Source organism: Melopsittacus undulatus, chromosome 1 (assembly GCF_012275295.1).
Source record: "Melopsittacus undulatus isolate bMelUnd1 chromosome 1, bMelUnd1.mat.Z, whole genome shotgun sequence".
Classification (NCBI taxonomy): Eukaryota; Metazoa; Chordata; class Aves; order Psittaciformes; family Psittaculidae; genus Melopsittacus; species Melopsittacus undulatus.
Genome location: NC_047527.1, coordinates 120610074 through 120630784, shown reverse-complemented (window position 1 = coordinate 120630784; position 20711 = coordinate 120610074). Strand labels below are relative to the sequence as shown.

The window sequence follows — 20711 nt, the reverse complement described above, 5'->3', positions numbered from 1 at the left end:
ACAAAAGAAAAAGAGATTTTCAGTTTTTCTGAACTGCTAATCTCATTTAACACTTTCATATATTAATTTCAAAATTATGTAAATTAGCAACTAAATAGGTGAGACACTTCCTAGTGGATTTCTGAGTGATTTTGAATCTCAACTTGCACTATCACAAAACCCAATTATCAGACCTGACTGGTGAGCGATGAACTGCCATTGACATCTGCTTTTGAATAATTAATAACAATAATAATAATAGAAACACTATACTTCAAATTAAAATATACCCTGCTTTAATGTTTTCTTCACAGTGTCAGGCAGAAAGATACATACGTTTCTGAGAAGATCATTTTTACAGACAGCAGACAAAATAAATAATACATCAGCTTGGATTTCCAGTAGAACGGCATCTTCCTTCTCTTTAGATTTGTTTACTGCATACTTTAGGATGTCTGTAAGTGAATATATTTTATACATGTGAATGTCCTATACACAAGTTAGAATTCTATAACAGCTGCTGACAAGGAATTAAAAATCAAATTTACACCAAGAGATTTTTAAAGGAATCTACTTATTCAGTTCAGTTTTATCTCCTGTGTTTTGTACTAGCTTACAGAAGTGCAGCACTCTGATGCTGTAGTTTCATGGGTTTTACTTTTGGTGACAGAGTAAATGATAGTAGATGACAGTAGCTTGCACAGACTTCTTTGTTCAGCCTCTGTGCTTCCCCATGTATCATACCAGTGCAATGAGTTCAGGGAACTGAACTGAATTAGGGAACTCTTAGAAAAAGGCAATGAACTTACTGATTTGCTGATTGTACAGTCTCACTAGAACTGACAGTGCAAACATGGGAGATGTAAAACACCACCACTGTTAAAAAAATCAGCCTTGGAACCACTATGTGAAAGAGGACATTCAAACAAAGAAGTCCCCCAAACTAAGAAAAGTTACTTAAATCTAATATGTAAGGAATATCGTTAATTTTGCTTTCACTTAAATCTGTCTTCACTGGAGCTCAACTTTCAACTGAGGATATAAAATCTGTTCTTTCTAGGCTTTCTATCAGAACATACTCTTTGAATTCCAAAAGATCTTACCTGTTTTGTTTCTTTCAATATAACTCTTTCAGAGTATTGGAAACTGACTTATTATTGTAAGAAGAGAACTTAAACCTGTTTGTATTTGAACTTAAAACCAAATTTAACAATAGGTATATGTTACTGAACAAGAAAATGGTCTAAATTTGCAGGAGCAGTGGTTAAGCAGCTCTCCTCTGCTTTTATTCACTCATAAGCTTATTCCTATAGAAGTATATTATTAATTTTCTTCTATTTAAAGAGGAGTTATGGAAAGTGACACCATTTCCTCAGCAAGTTTGCCAATGACACTATGTCATGTGTCATTGGTTTGGTCAACATACCGGAGGGAAGGGATGGGATCCAGAAGGACATTGACATGATTGAGAGGTGGGACACTGCTGACCTTATGAAATTCAACAAAGCGAAGTGCAAGGTCCTACACCTGTGTCAGGGCAATCCCATGCACAGCTACAGGTTGGGCAGAGAAGAGATTCAGAGCAGCCCTGCAGAGGAGGACTTGGGGGTGTTGGTCAATGAGAAATTTAACATGAGCTGGCTTCAGAGTGCACTCACAGCCCAGACACAAACTGTATCCTGGGCTGCATCAAAAGGAGCGTGACCAGCAGGTTTAGGGGGGTGATCCTGCCCTTCTACCCTACCTGGAGTACTGTGTACAGTTCTGGTGTTCTCAGCATAAGAAGGACATGGAGCTGCTGGAGCAAGTCCAGAGGAGGGCCACAAGGATGATCAGGGGACTGGAGCACCTCCCGTATGAAGACAGGCTGAGAAAGTTGGGCTGTTCAGCCTGGAGAAGAGAAGGCTGAATGGAGATCTCATAGCAGCCTGCCAGTATCTGAAGGGGGTGTAAAAGGATGCCAGAGGGGGACTCTTCATTAGGGACTGTAGTGATAGGACAAGGGGTAACAGGTTCAAGCTTAAACAGGGGCAGTTCAGGTTAGATATAAGAAAGAAGTTCTTTACTATGGGGATGGTGAGGCACTGGAACAGGCTGCCCAGTGAAGTGGTGAATGCTCCATCCCTGGCAGTGTTCAAGGCCAGGTTGGACAGGGCCTTGGGCAACATGGTCTGGTGTGGGGCATCCCTGCCCATGGCAGGAGGGTTGGAACTAGATGATCTTAAACTCCTTTCCAACCCAAACCATTCTATGATTCTAGGATTCCATAATAGACTTAGATAGAACAAGACTCATGGCTGGAGCTTCTGGGAACTATCACAATGAAAATAAGATGTAACAAATGCAGTATAATGAAGGGAGAAGGTACGGCTTTCACTCTGAAATTAAACACCTAGGTTTTTATAGTTGTCTGTTTTGTTTAATTCATTCAATTATCTGGGTTAAGGTGTAACAAAATTCAAAATCCAATCAGAGATTTTTAAGTTTTTCAGCAGTCAGAACAGTAACACTTAAAACCAGAACACACAAATTATCAGGAACATTCTTAGTGTTAACAGAAATGTCCTAATATAAGTACAGCAATAAAAATTGTACTTTACCCAGTAGCTGGCTAATTGCTCCCTGGTCACACAAATTAAGGTTCACAGCATCATTGTAAAGAGCCACAACAGACCTCAGCACTCTCAGGCTGTAGCGCATTTGTGCAAGTTTGTTGCCACGACCACTTGTTCCATGGAAACTGTTACCTTGACCAAAGAAAGCATCTGTGGAGCAATCACAATACATACTTTGTTTTATTCTTGTGGCAGACAGTGTATGTTCAAAAAAATAATGTGCTCAGAAAAAAAAACCCAACCCAAACCCCAGCTTATTAGTGTAAGCTAAAAACAAAATTGCTTCATGTTAGAAAGGCTTCTTGTTTAAAACTACCTAGTAATAAGTCTTTTTGTACAAGGCTACACTTCTTAAATTTGTAAGAAAGGTATGATTTTGGTGAGCATTTAAAATTATTACAATTTTTTAACCTTACTAGGTTAATGACCAGTCTACAAAACTCAAAATATCTTTTCTAGCATGACATACAATATCAACCTTTTGATCTCCATTAGACCCAAATGAAAAATTCTTTCTAAAAAAAAAATATTACATTTTATGAAGGAAACTATCCATCCCCAGAAAACCAGGCAATTAAATTGGCTGCAGTTGGTTGTCTTTTTGTTTAGCCCATACTCTTAGCTGATGGCCACAAGCCAGCTTTAGTCTGTGAACTATCTTACTGCGTGCAGCTCTTCAATTTGAGTTAATGCGTCCTGCCTCATGGCAGGAATTACTGGTTGGACTCGTTGCCACAATAATTGTATCTGACTACCTTAAAACACAGGCAGTAGAGATGTGTGGCTGCCCACACAAGTGAAGGCATGCCAATATAGTGGTACACAGGGAACAGGGCACCAGCTTACCCTTCAGTACAAAAAAAATATGCTGCTTGGGGTTTTTTTTCTTAAGAAAGATTACTTTCCTAAGTGACCTATTGAAAAAGAATCGTTCTGACTTCATGAGTTTTGCATTTTTCCTTCCTGTCAAAAAAAGTAAGTTCAGTTTAGTTTTGTTTTGAGGTTACTGTGGATGAAAGTCATAAACATGTACTTACCTTGGCCTATACACCATTCTAGAAACACAAGGAGAAGAGTATTTGCCTGGCAGGACATATATTTATCTATTAACAAGGGAGCCACAGAAGCTAAAATAGCAATTGCATGAAGCTGTAATTCTTCATACTGAGCAGCAGACCATTCATAAAATCCAGGCTTTTGATTTGGTTTTACATAATAAAGCAAAGCTGGCATAACATCATTTTCACTGAGAAACTGCAGAGTCAAGACAAAGAGAGACAGAACATAGGTTTCACACTGCAAGTAAGAACAGTCTAAAGCAATGAGTCAACTTTATCTGTCGTACACTAAGAAAATTATTTTTTATTGAGAAAGTATGTCATGAAGGCTACAAGTACAGACAAGCTCTGTTTATATTTGGTAGCATTCCCACAGATTGTGGTTTGTTAAACATTAAGTTCCTCACATATATTTCAATAATGCTTGACAGTCACTTGTCAGCTAATTTTCCTGGTCTAGGTTTGTAACTTTTCTAAAATAGAAACTCTATGCTTCTTTCAAACAGCAGGACTTGTTCCAAAGCTGTGTATAAATTCTTGATTTGGAGAAGAGCTGATTTCAGTCTACTGCACTATAACATCCCTGTGATTCTTTTGATTTCTATTTATTTTTTTTCCTTTTTGCTTACTCTATCTTCTGTTCTCTTACAACTTACCTGTACAGCACGTGGGTCTTTAGATAAGACTCCTATTACATGAAATAGCAATTTCTTCATCTCAAAGTCCTCATAACAGCAAGTAAGTTTAAGACCTTTCACCAAGGGACTGGGAATTTTAGCTATGAAGGAAATTGTAGATAAGTTACAAAAACCACATGATTACAAGTAAAAATAGTGCACTTATACTGTATGAAATCTCTTACCTTCAGTAAATGTTGCAAGTGCAATTAAAAGCTTTGCAAATCCACTTTCCTATAGGTATTCAAAAAACATACATTAATTAAATTCAATTGCAGTGAAATTAAGACTTATAATTTAATTTTAGATTTTTTTTGTTTTGTTTTGGGTTTTGTTTGTTTGGGTTTTTCTTTTTTTCCCAGAACAGAGTTGAATGTATCCTATAGCACAATAAAGAGAATTTGAGCAAAGAAGATAAACCATTTGGGCATTGTACAATACTAACTACAGTCCTAAGGGTACAATTAGTGAAATCTTTGTCTCATTCAGTACAAGTCTGTACTTCTATTTATGGGGAAATCCCAAAAATGTTTGTTCACTACTATACACCACACAAGACCATGTATTCAAAATGTATTCATGCATGTGTAAGTTTGTACAAAAGGATCATCAGGACATACAATTTTGTGCCTTCAGTTGTGTAACATTCAACTGCAGTGTGTTTACAAGTAAGCACATGAAAACTGCATGTATGAACAACATGTACTTACAAATATTACTTATAAGAAATTAAAAAAAATAAAATCTTGGAATTCGTAGCTCCTAGAAAGCTAACAGGACAATTATGTCAGATATAACTATGGATAGGGCCAAATGCAGTACAGTTTAGGCAACAGAGCTTTGTTTCTGAGGTGATTAGAAGCCATGGTTACAGGTACATTATTCTTCTTGAGCAATAGAATACATTAGCTTGGCCTCAGTACTCTGGCAAAGCCAACCCAGAGCCTTCCACCAGCTCCCAACAGGAGCAGAGATCACAGAACACTACACAGACATCCCCGTGGAATCAGGTGGTTCTATTAGTTTTGCAGTAGCTGGGCTCAGATTTGTTCAGCCTAGTTCTGGAGGTTAGCACACACATGATTTGAACAATCAAAAATGTAATTTTTAAGAAAATATTGAAGTACACAACTATATTTCCTATTAGGTTTTGTCTCTATGGTATCTATATTATCTGTACAAAGCCATTGCAAAATGGTTAAATAAAAAAACAACATCAAAACTTCTTAATGTTTTCACCTTGCTAATTAATGCAGTACTAAATTCTAATGAAAACAGTAAGCAATTACCAAACAGACAGTTTTGTTCTAACACAGAGATAATAACTAATACCATTATAAGCTTTATTTTACATATCATTTTCAATTTACTCGTGGTGAGAAAATTATTTTCCTTTTCAAATGCTCACATTCCTGTGCTGATTTCTGAATTATGTGAAATGCAAGACTGATTTTCTCAAGTTGCTTAGATAAGAAGAAAAAAAAGAAAACATTCTCATGATTTGTCTGGTATTATCTACAAGGCAGGATTCAACAGTAATGTTAATGTTTCTGTCTACCTACTACTTATACCCAGGACTTCGTAAAATTTCTAGGGAGGCTGAGAATACACAATATAAAGTACGATATTTTCATTTTTTCCTTGCATTGAAAGTACTTTTCTTCCCTGTAGTATAAGGCACAATAAATATGTCTTGGTTATTTATCTTGTAGGAAAAAGCCATGTTTCTACAGCCAGATAAACAACTTGAATCTTTTAGACATCAAGTATGTTGCTGTGATGGTATAACAGACATTTCATAATGGTTAGTAATAAAATGGAAAACGTCACTGGAAAATCTGTAATCTTCATTAGAGACAATAAAATCTATTTAGTAATACAGCCATTGAGAAACTTTGACTCAAGTTGAGAAATTAATTCCTTGAAAGCAATACAATCCATTCCTAAATAGTGAAAAGATCTACAGGAATTTGATTGCATATTTATTCAGTACATATGTCAAAGCTTCATTAAAGTTCTAAATCTCAACTGTAAAACAAGAGAGTAGAAGAGTATTAACATCCATAAAAAGTTCACTTCTCTGTAGGTTCCTCTTAAATATTCTGGAATATTACAGAAGAATGAAGTCATCTACTTGTTAGGCAAGCAGCCCTAGTGCATTCTGGACTACATTTATGTAACATAGTCTTAAAAAGAATTTACGTGCCTCTTATTAACTAGATCTAAGTTATTATTTTCTCAACACCTTATGTAAAGCTTCTGAGCAAACCTTCTCATTCCTGGTTATGAGGCACAGATACTTCAACTGAATTTGAGCCATCTGAATATGCCTGTACTCCTACATTTTCAAACAATAAATATGAGATTTAGTGCAAAACTCATTGTAACAGAATGGCACATCTGAGAAGCTGTACAAGAATACAAGAGTTAACATTAAGTTTTGCACATAAAAAGTGTTAGTGTAATTTTCTAGGTATTAAATAAAGCTGCTGCTAGTACTCCAGGCCAGTGATCTGCAGATTTGAAGCCTCTCTGAGGCAGAGGGAATGGCAGAAAGTAAAAGGGTAATCTGAGAAACAGGAAAGTACTGGAGACAGAGTAGAACCCTAATGGGGAAAAATACTTGATTATATAATAGTAAAAGAGAAGTTATTAGTCTCTGGAATATATCTATAAATACTTACAATCATAGGTGCTGCAGGATTTTCAGCTAGTAACGTGGCAAACACCAACAGGTCATTCCGTAGCTGACGATCATAATGCCGGAAACCATGCATGAGAAGGTCTTCAAATACTTCTTTCAAAGTACTTAAAAGAAAGTGAAATGCATTTTACCTTTTCTTTTCATATTCTATATTTAGACAGCTCTAGGTATATGAATTCTCATTCAGCATCATAGTTTTCAAAGCCTTAGGGTTTAAGTGCAAGAGAAATAACTTAAAACATGATTATGAATGGATTCTTATGTATACCACTTGACATCCATTTTAAGCATATACACAAGATGCACATATTACAAATTGCACACTGTATGCACACAGTAACACACTGTCTGTGTTATAATTTACTCAAGCATGGAACTGGATGTTCTTGAATTATTATTGAGAAGAAATGGTCTAATCCTAAGCAGTTAAAATAGTGTAACTCACTAATGGAAACCCTGTTATTTATTCCAGCAGACGATCTAGAACTAAGCCTTGTATATCATAGCACAGAATTTTCTACTAAGTTTATAACACAAGCATTTCTACAGTGCATGGCTACTGAGTCTAATGTGTAAACTTGAAAATGGTGCAATTAACTTTTTCATCACGCAAAGCAATTGATAGGGCTCTACCTTCTACACTATGCAGCAGAGCACCTTCATCTTCCTCTTGCCCTGTAGCAGAATCAAATGGTGGTGGATTGCTGTGTTGATGAAATAAAGAGAGGCTTGACAATGAAATAGTTTTGATGTAGACTGCATGTGCTTTTAGCTGGACCCTGGCCACTGAGTTGGTAAGATACCTGGCAGGCACCTCTTGGATCATACATCATTTCCTGGCATTTCACAGGCCACAGTGCTGTCTAACGTGCTGAAACAGAAACAAGTTTCTGAGGGGTCTAAATCATGGGCTGCTTGTCTATGAGGTCTGAATCAGCACTGCTTCCACTTCGGAGAATCAGACGTGTTAATACTGAAAACTTAATGAGGATTTAATGAGAGCCCTCCATTCCCTGTTTATATTTTCTCTTGATTCATTTCAAACAAAATGCTACACAATAGCAAGGCTTTGGATGTCTCCAAAATATTGATTAATAAAATGCTTCCCTGTACTTACTGTACACATTCCAAGCTACTGAGCTGATTACAGACTTCTTCTTTTGACGTATTTTCTACCAGGTTCCATAGGATTTCTGAGGAGCGGAACACCAGCTGCCCTGAGGGATCATCACCATTTAGATACAAACAGAGTCTGCTGGCCGCTTGGGCCTTCAGCATAAGCCTGCAATTTACTCCTAAAATTATGAAAATAAGAATAAGTAATTCCCTGTAGATCAGTAAGTGTTTTAGGCATGTTCAGAGAACAAATGATCTAAGTTCAAAGGTAATGAGATTGCTGAAAGAACACTTTGTACTAACCAGAGCTGGACAGATGCTGGAGAGCTTTAAGTACCCACAGCTTCTCAATAAGTTGACTTTCAACTACTGCTAGTGACAAAACGAGAGTTTCTGCTAATTCTCCTAATTCAGCCATCTGAATTTTATAGTTTGCACTTGTTGGCTGGCAACCTGCACATAGAATAGCTTTAGTTAAAATGCAGAAAATATTCAAAGTTTTGGTTACTTCATAAAACATTCATCCTATTCATCCCTTCTCAAGAAAGGACTAAGAACCAAGTATTGTATTTCCTTAGTCTTAAAATAATCTGAAAAAAAAAATCTAATAAACAATAACAGCTGCTTTTCTTATATCTGCATATTAACAGTGCCTAAAGCATATCCAACACTCCCCCTCAAAAAGACTAAAATGCTATACAAATAAATTATTTTTTTCCTAGAATTTAAAGACTGAAAGAATAAGCAGGGTTATAGACAAGTAGAAAACTTCTTTGGGTCATGCAATAAGTTGTTGGTGCAGGACTTAATTCTCTTCTGTAGCCTATTCACTAGAGAATTAATGCCTTCTATAATTGTATTACTTATAATACATGAATCCAACCTTTGATTTATAAGCTTGACTTTCTAATACATACCTGTTTTTACTTTTGTCATTGCATATTCAAATCTATATTTCATTACTGAATTAGTAGGGAAAGAAAAGCATTGAGAAAAGAAATTTTATCTATATATTCTAACTCATGAAAGTAGTTTCTATTAGATTTCTAAAAATATACACATCAAACGATAGGAATGCAGGACTGATAAATGCAGATAATGCACATGGTGAAACAAGTTTTAACTAAGCATAAACTCTGATAGGCTCTAAGTTCATATTACTTTATAGGTAAAAGAACTCTGAAGATCAAACTTTGTCAAGATTTATATATATGTTTAGAGATGAAGATTTTCACTTAAAAATTAGACTGACCTACATTCTTCATTTTTGTGATAACATCTTATTTCCTAAATCGGAAGAAGAGTAACAAAATCTGTCAATATTTAACATTCACTTATCTCAATGGAAGTATTTACAAACATACAGCCAACTGCACTCATAGCTGCTTTTAGGATTTGAGTTTTGTTTGTGAAGTATACCCAGATTTATACACTTTCTTATTTCTAGTCTCCTCTGAGGGCTGTTGCAGCTGCAGCTTCTTGAGGCGTCCTAAAATAAATTAAAACTAGCAAGAGGGCACAGGAACTAGTGCCACACTGTAGGAACACAGCAAGGGAGCACAGCATCTAACATACTCCTGCGTGGGATCCTCACTGTGACAATGGTCATCTGTAGCTTGTTGCTATAAATCTAGTGCTGTCTCACAGCATGTGATACTGTGGCCCTCCAGGAGGGGATCCATGATTAACTTTGCCTGATAACAGCCTCTGGCACCATCACAAGAGTCAAAGGAATAAGCAGTAGTGGGTTCTGATGACAGTTTGAATGCCTCTCCTTAGTACCACAGGATCATGCTTGAGCTCATACGCAAGCATCATCAGTCTCTTTCTGCAGGGACAAGTCAAACAATCTATCAAAGCCTGTACTCAAATGTGTCCATATAATATGAACTCAACCATATTTAGCTAGACTCAGATCTATCCCTCACAAGCAACACAAGTGAAACCAGAGCTGCTTCTCTCCAGGTTACATACACAAAGTTGAAAATTACATTTCCCTTCTTATAATTCTGATACCAACTATTATTTCTTCCTTCATTGTCCACATTTCAGAGAACTTGCGAAAACTTCACGTTTTCTGGACACTATGTAATCTTAATCCCCTAAGTGTAATAAATAGTTCCTTGTATACTGATGAACTAATTTCAGATTTTAAGTATGCATTTCTATAAAAGTGCTAACTGCACACCTGCCAATGCTGTATATTTAATGCATGAGATACAGTAGCTACAGTTACAAAGAAAAATGAATCCACAGTTAATTAAAAAAGCCATTTCAAAGTAGCTGGGATCACACACACTTGATTTCCTGTGACACTTGAAAATGCTGTGTTTTACCTGAAACTAGTTTTCTTGGTGGCTCCGTATTATAAAAGCTAATAATACACTTACAGATTTGTATTCTAACTTCAGAGCTTGGCACCCTCATCAAATAACCTGTCAGAAACAGAAAAAATAAAAAGTAATTTACAAAGTTTATAATTGTTTTAGAAAGTAATCTTAACACTTCTATTTACAGTATTTAGTGTTTCTTCTGGTCATACCCCTACAAATCTGTCACTTTGCGCAACGTTTGATTATAAAATACCCAAGAGACAGGAACTCCTACACCAAAGGGGACAAAGGGATCTTGGAGGAGGAGCATAAGATTAATCAAAAAGTGACCTCCTCTGCTTTATGGCTACAGACCTTTATATGAAACTGGATGTTATTCCAGAAGTTGTGGAATTCAGAAGAAAGCTACTACACTAGGCTGTTGTCATCACTATGATATCAGAAGCTCTTCTTCTAGCAGACATAATGTGACATAAAGGGAGCACAGAAAGAGATCTTTTTCCACAAGATACAGAGAATTCCACTGAAAGCTACCAGCTATCCATGCCTAACACGGATAATACAAACAACCTTTTCGATTCAAGAGTCTTTTTGACATTGTACCCTCAAGAGAACCTGAAACCATCTGAACTACCTGGAACAAGTTTATGAAACCAGGGGGTCATTCTGCTATCTACTTGTACCTGTGAAAACAGACTTCAAAAAATACTTTTTTCTCTCTCATTTCAAGGATACATATGTTTTATTTTCATGTCTGACAGGTTGACTGTGCTACCTCTTTACCATTTAAAATCTTACCACTAAATTAGCTGATACTACTCCTGCTCTATTCTAAATAATTTCTGACCTACAGCGCTTGCAGCGTTTTCTTTGAAAATCACAAATGTGACATGCAAAGTTGTAAAAAGATGGTACTGACAGATCCAGTGACATTAAGACATGCCTTTCACACCTTTTCCTCAATAGCTCTCTTAAAATAGATTTTTTGAACAATAGAAGCTTATGACTCAGATGCAGCAGGAGGCTGAAGTCAGGAACTGACTAGTAAGGCATGGAACTAAATTGACTTCTGTTTTGCCTTTGTAGATGATAGGTCTTGGGCTTTCGAGTTTTTTTTTTGAGCTGGGAGTCAGGTGTTACTGTTTCTCACTTGTTTCTTCCATTCGATTTCAAAGAAGCAGGAAGGATACATATTCCCCTCATGCTAGGCTTCAGTGTTTATAGTAATATACCATTTTCTTAGAGCAAAATTAAATAAAACATATTATAGACAGGTTTAATTCTTCAGATGCACTGACAAAGTTATCTCACATTGACTGCCGGCTAATCTGCAGGTTACCTGCACAGCAAAATAAGAATGGTTTCTAATACTAAAAAGCACAGAGAACTGAATGGATAATTGAAATAAATTACTTAAATTTACTAAGGAAATTAAAGAAATTAAAATTGTGCTAAGAATACAGTTAATTTTATTATAGCATAATAATTATTTTGTTGTGGCATATCAGTTTACACTCACCCAGTTGTGCAATGAATTTTGAAACCACTGTGGAATAGCTTATTTCATCAGAAAATTTCTTTTTTTGAAATGGTAACCTGCAAAATGGAATTTAAAAATATTACAACTATGCTTAAAACACTATGGAACAACACTTTAATCAAGTCACCAGAATAGCTCGGTAGCTTTTCTTCTCCTCCTTGGCATGTTTTGCAAATAAAGGGCAGTTTTCCCAGGACAAGTAAGTTCTTTGCAATGCTGATTCTACACTGAAAGCTCCAGTTCCAAAATCTGGCAATTACTACTACACATTAATAGACACTATTTTCATAATTCATATTCAATGCAATAAGAAATACTAAAAAGGAACCTCACCCCAAAACCAAATGTCATTTAAATGTAGAAGATTAAATCCTGGAATCTATGCACTATTAGACTATTGCAGAGATAAAGTAAGCATAGGTATGTGCAGAGGTAGAAGAAAAAGGATCCTATCCCTGGGCAAGATCTCTTGAAATGGATAAAAATAAAACTAATAAACTGACTCCAAATAGCCCAAAGACAAATTTATTTTTCAAAACAGGATATTGAGAAATAATAACATTTACAAAATACTTAGCTATGACATAAACATGTAAGTGTTAAAAATTCTCTAACAGTAAACATCACAATGTTATGTTAAGGTCTCTGCAGCTCATAGTGCAGAAGCAGCTTTCCAGTAGGTTTACCTCTGTAAACACAGCCAGAGAAAAAGAAAAGAGAAAGCAAATAATGGAATAAATAGAGGCAAGGGAAGAAATAGACATTGAAAAAGAAGTGGGAAGAAGACAGGTAAACAGAAGCAGTTATGAAAGAGTAGAAAATTTTACTCCAGGAGTCCTACTATCTGAAAGGAAATTTGAAGTAACAGCCTCTCTCTCTAGTTATAGGCTTCTCTTTGCATATCAAGTAGTAGTGAAAGTGGTGGAATTTCCACAGTACAGAAATTAAAGCAAAACCCAAGAGTGCAATTTTCCACAATACATTCATCACAGACAGTACAATTATTGCTGAGCTGCTTTAAGAAATGAAAAGTCTTACTCACAGCTACATTTTATCAACTTTATGCACTCATTCTCAGTTTTGTCATGCTTCTGCCAAACACGGAGGAAAATGAAACTTCGTGATGTAGTTTCTCATTTTCCACTGTGTGGCAGCAAAAGAAAGCAGTACAACTGATGGTGCTCAGAGAGCTAGAAGATTCAGCTGAGAAATTCTATCCTTATTAAGCCTAACAGCTGAGAGGAAGTTATGTAAAAATCTATTTGAATAGCTAGTTTACTATGTAACTCCTGTCTGTGATTTTTCTCTTCCTTATTCTCTCCAGTTATAATTAAATACAGGAGTAACTGGAGTTACAAGCATTCCATAAGTAATTATTAAATTACTGAGGAGGTAAAAACTACTGACAAGTGCGGATAACACCTAAATTCTGTTCTACAAATAAAGTACATCATGACAATGAAGATGCCTGAAAGTTCATACAGTATTTTTTTAAAGTAATTACAAATCCCTAATGTTCCAATTTTGGTTCTTTCTCTTATGCAATGTGGCTTGTCATTTTGTAAAGCCTTTAATACCTTCAGGTATTAAACTGTCTTTGTGCCACCTCGTGTTTTTAAACTGACTTAAAGAGTTTGTTTAAAGCTGCAAAGTATACTTCAGCAGGACTTAGCTGCTGAAATCTTCAGAGACCAGCAGTCCCAGAACAATCTGCTCAGTCACCTTGGGGAATCTTGCTTCCAAGCAAACTGGGGCCAATTACAATATAGTTTTGAATAATGTAATAGGTGGTTCCACAGATACTGAACTGCTAAACTGGGTCCCTCCTTTATGCCAACTTAAACTGGACTCAAGGAATACACAGTCCATAGAAAAGAAGGGTAATATAACAGATGCCTTGCAGATACTGATGTGTTGTAAATGGTTGCTGGATGCACATCTCAGTTGCCTTAGAAAATGTATTAACATGTTAAGAAGCAATGCTTAAATCTCTAAAATGAGGGTTGAAGTACTTACCCACATAATTTAATAAGTTCACATAAAGGCTTGGTGAAAGCTTCTTGTTCATTAATTTTTTCTGCACACAGGTTAAGAATTTCCATTATTTGTGCTAAATCCTTAAGGGGCTTTTAATTTTAAGTAAAGGAAACCATGTTGTTTGTCTTGCTATGAATCAGAAGAAAAAGCTGAACACTCTATTTGTCATACTTCAGAAACACAACTCAGAAAAAGCAAGGCCAATACTTTCAAAGTTAAATGTGTAAAATAAAGCATAAGATCCAACACTTAGGCTTTTCAAAGCAGCCTTACTTCTACAACTCTTGCAAAACTGATTTTGCTTCCTTATCAGCTGAACTCACTGGAAGTTCAGTACTGAATATTTAAAAATACAAGATGAAAAGTTTTTACGTCACAGTGTCAGATTTGCCTATCTAAATTTTGAGACATCCTTTAAAGATTTAAATTCTTTCCTACTCTAGTCCCAGGTGACTAAGGTTTGACAATCTGGACCCAAACACATACTGAGACTATCAAATTTAAGGTAGAGGCAGAGACACAAGATCAAAACTGAACAGATCACTGAGGCCAAGAAGTTACTACTAGTCCACAGACTCATGGAAGCTGCCTGTAAGTACTTAGACACAACTCAATTGTGAAGTAATGTGATAGTCTCTGTGGCAATTAGCTGAATTGTATGAAATTGTGTTTTTCCACATGCCCATGCCCTCTCTAGTACTTCTGATTACTGGAAGACATTCAATTGTACTGTAAATATGAAAAGAGTTTCAGATAAAGTAGTCTGACTAATTTAAAAAGTGTCCTTCACAGGAAGTCATTGCTATTGTATCTGCTGCTTTTTAAGTAAGTGACAATTATTATGCTTGTCTAGGCTGAGTTGAAAGTACACTAATTACATTTTGAGCACTTTCACCACTGTAAAGGTGAGCTCCCTCTACTGAATTTTGTAGCAAATGAATCTAGCACCCAAGAATCTTGCTAACCTGCCAGCCATGGCTATGTGTACACAGGGCCAATGATGGAAATGCGTGTGTTCTCCATGTGGAAGCACAGCACACAATAAAATGCTTGGCTGAGAGTCAGAGTATTAACATACATAAAATACCATGAATTCAGAGTGCTACAATGCCAAAAAGGATACAAGCCCATTTTCAAAACACTTGGCTACCTTCTTGAGACTTTTCAGCTGCTCTTTTTCCAAATCTTTCTTAAGTAAAAGAATGGAAAACAGGTTTTAATTGCAGTTTGCTTTAGCACATTAAATGCTTATGTTTATCCCCTTTTAAATTTAAATGAAAGTGGAAACCAGACTTAAAAAAATCACAAGACACAAGAAAATTCTGAAAGTGGTTTGCAGCAGGATTAGCTCCTTGATCAAGCCTCATTTCTAGATACAGAATCTACGCTCTTGTAAATGCAGAAACTTTCAAAAACCCTATCTTTAGCTCAAATGTGTGGGCTCTTTCTCTTAAATGTGTTGGGATTCTGTGAAAGACACCTAATAAAACCAAAGCTATGTCACACATAACACTGATGTGTAAAAATGTAGATCTAAGTGGCTTAGAGTAGAGCTCTGCCACCACTAGGAAACAGTCTGCAAATTCAAAGCTGAAAACAGCTGAAGCAAGGATATGTCAGGGTGGGTCAGTGATACACAGCATTCATTCCAGCTCTTCTGAGCACCTCCACACTGGGCAAGAGCACTGCACCTTGAGGCAGGCCAGAAAGTTGTTTCAGGAATGTACAAACCCAGAATCCTAAAGGCATTTTATCATATACTTTCTAGAGAAGCAGTAAACAACATAATCCAGCACATTTTTCTTCAGTCTCTCAGTTTGTATCATCAGCTCTGTATAAAGCGGGGAGGGAGGGGAGATACAAACGACTTCTCTGTGGACATGAACTTAAAATGTGGTAGGTTTAATAAAGTTCTTGTTTTAAGAGTATAAATTATTAGGTTTTTAGATAAAAAATAACTAACATCTTAGTGAATTTAGTCTGCCAAATCTTGTAGTCCATGGAAGTCCATGAGATGCTAATCTGTGCGCCTAGGTACTCAGATATCTGTTTTTCAAAACTGAACTTTGTATATCTCCCCTTCCTTTAAAATCATCTCCCTGGAGATATATTGGCAGTTAACTTGGGCAATTACATAAATTCCTGACATACTTTCAGTAACTGTACTTTGCTTGCAGTTGTTTCTCAGCTGTAGGTTTCAGTACTCTGAAACTCCAAGATAAGCTAAGAATTTTGCCTGTTTGAGGCCCTACTAGGTTTTATATGTATAGATATATAGATAATCTTTTTATATATAGATATAAAAACATCACTGATACCATTCTTTATTGCAATGACCATCTTTAGAAGTGTTCAAATACCAGAGCATTCAGCTTCAGTCTCTGTGGCTCCAGTCACATCTGACTGGAGTCAGTCACATCTGGCTACAGTGCCATTTGCTTTATTTAGAGTGGGTACTAAAGTAATGTATGAAAAGTTTCTCTAAGCCCAATTACTACCTGTGTAACTGAAATAATGAAGTATTAGGCTTACTTACTGAGTTTGAATCTTGGAGTAGTTTAATGACGCGATTCAAATCCACTGATCTTAGCTGTGTATCCTGGAAAAGTCACACTTTTTACAGTTAATTTTTTAATAGGCTGTGCTTTAAAGGTGCTTAAACTTTAAAATGTAAGAGTGCTGCTCTGAACCAACATGACTCTAGCTACAGACTGCTAAATCCAGGCTGTGTGTGGAGCACAACCCGCGGCTTGTTCTCAGCCCGACGCAGCGGCCAAACCAAACCAAGCCAGGCCAGGCCAGGCCATATCAGCTCCTCCCGGCCGGCGGTGACAGCAGGCGGCGGGGCTGAGGGTGCCTCCCGGCCGCGGGGGAGCTCACCTGGATGGCGCCGAGGCCCGCGCCGGCGTCCAAGGCGTTCCTTCGCCGCTCCCCGCCGCCACGAGAGGGGCCAAGGGCCGGCGACAGCGCCGGGGAGCGGGCCGGCGATCGGGCCGGGGAGCGGGCCGGAGAGAGGGAGGGCGCCCGTGAGGCGGGGGGCTCGGTCACGGCTAGGGTGGCCATGGTGCCGATCTCAAGCTGCCACCCGACCGCCCGCCGCAGCGGCAGCAGCAGGGCGGCCTCACGCTGTTGCCATGGGAGCGGGGCGGTGCCACCTCCCTGCACCGGAGCCCAGGGCCGCTGCGGCCTTGCGTGTGCCCGGCGTGTGAGCTGCCGGGCTGCGGAGAGCTGTCCGCTGTGGCCCGCTGTGCGCCGCGAACCTCCCGCTCCCCCACGGCCTGCAGGCCCCGGTCCTGCCCCTTCTGCTCTCATCCCGGCGCTCCATCTCTGCGCCTCGACAGGACACCCATCTGTTGTTACACCCTCCTCCATGCTACCAGCAATGCCATTTTGTGGCCTGTTACAAAGTGCTTGCTCAGCGAGAAAATTATTTCCCAGTCCTGTGCAGAACAGAGGTTGGGCTTTTCCCGCTTACTGAGGAGCTGTAAGAGACAGGCTGGTTGATCCATAACTTCTGATCATGAATAAACACACAGTGAGAAACCACCATAACAAACGCTGGTGCAGATGGGATATCCCTGTCTCAGGTGGCCTGTGGGGAGCAATGGGAGAAGAATCTTTTCTCTGCATAGACTGATACAGAACAGATGACTAATGCCTGGAAAGTAATAAAGGCAGGGGCAGAAGCAACAGGGGATTTGGATATATTCTACTTGCTACTCATCTCTCAGCTGAAAGCACAGCTGCTGTTGTGAGGATACATGGTCACATTCTGAAATACCATCTCCAGGGAGCGTGGCTGAACCCTTCAACACCAAACTGGCTGGGACCACCAGGCCCTGTGCTGGGTTAATGCCCAAAGGAGAGCTGGTTATCCAGAAGTGGCTGCAGCAAAAGGTGACACCTCACCATGTGCTTACTTCAGCTGTGCCTCGGACAAGTTACACATATGCAGCTTCGGATATTCACAAATCCCAAGTCTTTGACTGATATCAACCCCAGTTTTCATTAACAAATAATTAACTCCTGTGATTCCAAAGAAACATTTAAATATGCAAATAAATTTATTAAATCCTTAAGATAGCTGTTTGAATCTCCAGACAGCTTTTATGGGAAAAGAAGTAACTGGTAACAGAAACAAGAAAGAAATCTTTATGGCTCCAACTATAACCAACACAGTTTTTATTTTCATTCCTCCCAGCTTGAATGCTACACCTCCCCACACTTCATGTATGCCTTCAGAAATAAGATGTGTATCATGTTTAGTACTCACATACGCCATACAGCTCTTCCATCACACGGAAAATATACAAGAGCACACGTACCCATCCATGCTCTACATTTTGTACAAGTTCATCCTGTATACAACTCCAGAATGGCAGCAAAAATATAGTCTAGCATAGAATGGGACTCTAATTTGGAAAATGCAGTGACCGCTTTGACAGCTGTAATGCATTGACTTGTATTGGTAGGAACACAATGGCAGGACATGACATTACAGTGCATTTACCTAACATGCCAATGCCTCTGCCAGTCTAGTGTTTGATGCTTTTCATCCATCCAAGTAGAAACATCTCTCCATTCCACTAAGCATTTTACTAGCCCTTCCACGTTCTACTTACACATTTGTTTCTGTGAACATTCTCAGTGGCTGTCTTGTATCTGGGCCTACACTGAATGGAAGAGGTTTTTCTATTAGGCTTTTGATATGAATTGTAATGACAGTGCTTACAGGTCTGCAAGCATCACTGAACAAACTGGATTGTGGTCTTTTTTGCTTGTGCTCAGTACTTACTGAAGTTATATATATTAAACAAAACAAACCAAAATCCAAATGCTAAAATATTCTTTTATTGTGGTTTAAGTGGTTTCAAGTGCTGTTGCTTGTGTTTTGAATGACAAATGTATAGAGAACATAGCTGAATTGGGCAATTTAGTCTGTAAATTATAAGCTTAGATCACATGCCATTTGTTGGCTGACTGTTCCAAAGATCATATTGCAAAGCTCCATTTGCTCACTGTGCACCTTCTTCATATATGAAACCTTTAAAACTGGGATGAAAGCTACACTGTACAAATTTGAGTACAGGGATTCTGCTGCCCTTGGCAAACGGCAAATATCCAAGCCCAAAAACCTGCAATCTACTGTGAAAATATTTACTTAACAGTTTTCTACTCCAAACAGGCTTATATTATATTTTTATTGAATCTACCTCTTCTGTTGGTAACAAATAACATTCAGGACATCAAGGCTATAGTACCTTACTTCTGAGGGTATTAATTCACAAATATTAACTGCTAAGTCTCAGAAATGGTAAGGAAAGTGTTTAAAAAGTAGACAATGTACAGAAAATTTGTTTTGGCTGAGGACTAACTCTTTTGGTGTGAAGAGACATTTCAGCAAACTCTATTCCTGAGGTAAGGATAAAATTTCATAAAACTACAGGACTGTGTGTGTAGGACACAGCTGTACATTAGAAGAAGGTTCCATATCTAAGTCTGCCATTAATATCCTGTTGACTTTACTGAGTGAATTATTTCCCCTAGTGTCTTACAAGTTAGGTTGCAAGCTTTTGAAGGACTATTATTCAGTAGAGGACACATCTTCCGTGTGCTGCAGTGGGGGTCTTCAGCCCTAGTCAAGTGATGTCCTTTCCTTGGCTGTAAGAACCTGTAACTTTCCCAAGTCATCTACGCTGTTTAACAATATGACACTGAGCTCTTTATAGTACAGAAATCAGAGTCTTTCTAAGAATCCATCTGTCAACTCCTTGTCTTCTTTTTCATTCTCATATCTTTTTTTGGTCAGTAGGAAGGAGAAGAAGGGGGTGGGTGGGAGGGGTATGTGAACAGCAGAATGCAGAACTATCCTGCCAGACATCTTGTGCTTGATATCCACAGAAAAAAAAAAAAGACCTGTGAAGTGGCTGGCATTAGACTCAACCTCAAACCTGTAAAGTTAACAGTTTCCAACATCTGGATTTACCTGCCTATACTGTTACAGGTCACTGAGTGGTATGGATTTGAGGGGGACTTGCATATTGATCTTTATTAATGTGAGGAAATGCAGTAAGTCACAGTAGACAGAACTTACAGTTTTATACAGTACAAGGTACAGCTGGACAAAGGTGTAAGTTTGGGGCTCCAGCTGCTAGCATAGCATCAACACTCAGTAAAACAAGCACTGTGACACAGAAAATGGGTGAGATTTAAAAAAAAAAAAAAAGAAAGAGGAAGAAAAGGCAGATTTCAAGGGCCAAAACATTACTGTTATGTCAGGCATGTCACTAATAGATAGCAAATATTCTGAATTTTAAAAGTACCTAAATTCCATCTGGGGATCTGGGAAGGCTTCGTAACTTAATGTGAAAGCAAAGTGAATCCTGCCAGCTTCACTGACTCATGAATCTTGACGTGATAGTTTATGCTGCTGACCTTTAGTTAAGCAGGATTTTACCTCTCATGTACTGTTTTCCTCTTTCTTATGTTGGCATAAGCCTCTCTGGAAAAAAGTGATATATTCCCAAATGAAGGACTGCCAAGTGGTTCACCTGTTTTTGTCATTTAAACAGTAGTGCTTTCTCACATATTTAACCAAACAGAAAAAGTATCTCCACCTGACAAACTTAGTTGTGCCTAGCAGTCTCACTTT

At 37.9% G+C, this 20711-nt stretch overlaps 1 protein-coding gene across 1 annotated transcript in view; it reads right to left on the bottom strand.

Annotated features, from left to right (window-relative positions):
- Positions 1 to 17146, bottom strand: part of CFAP69 (cilia and flagella associated protein 69) — a 30155-nt gene extending 13009 nt beyond the window's left edge. Inside the window, exons 1-14 of the mRNA XM_005152941.4 lie at positions 16940 to 17146; positions 16596 to 16658; positions 15183 to 15248; positions 14039 to 14148; positions 12002 to 12078; positions 10486 to 10584; positions 8453 to 8602; positions 8151 to 8328; positions 7014 to 7137; positions 4515 to 4563; positions 4309 to 4430; positions 3632 to 3848; positions 2580 to 2744; positions 316 to 434 (exon numbers count right to left, since the gene is read on the bottom strand). Coding sequence (XP_005152998.2) covers positions 316 to 434; positions 2580 to 2744; positions 3632 to 3848; positions 4309 to 4430; positions 4515 to 4563; positions 7014 to 7137; positions 8151 to 8328; positions 8453 to 8602; positions 10486 to 10584; positions 12002 to 12078; positions 14039 to 14148; positions 15183 to 15248; positions 16596 to 16658; positions 16940 to 17122 — 1722 coding nt within the window. The 5' untranslated portion in view covers positions 17123 to 17146. The remainder of the gene's footprint in view (positions 1 to 315; positions 435 to 2579; positions 2745 to 3631; positions 3849 to 4308; positions 4431 to 4514; positions 4564 to 7013; positions 7138 to 8150; positions 8329 to 8452; positions 8603 to 10485; positions 10585 to 12001; positions 12079 to 14038; positions 14149 to 15182; positions 15249 to 16595; positions 16659 to 16939) is intronic.
- Between the last annotated feature and the right edge of the window lie 3565 nt (positions 17147 to 20711).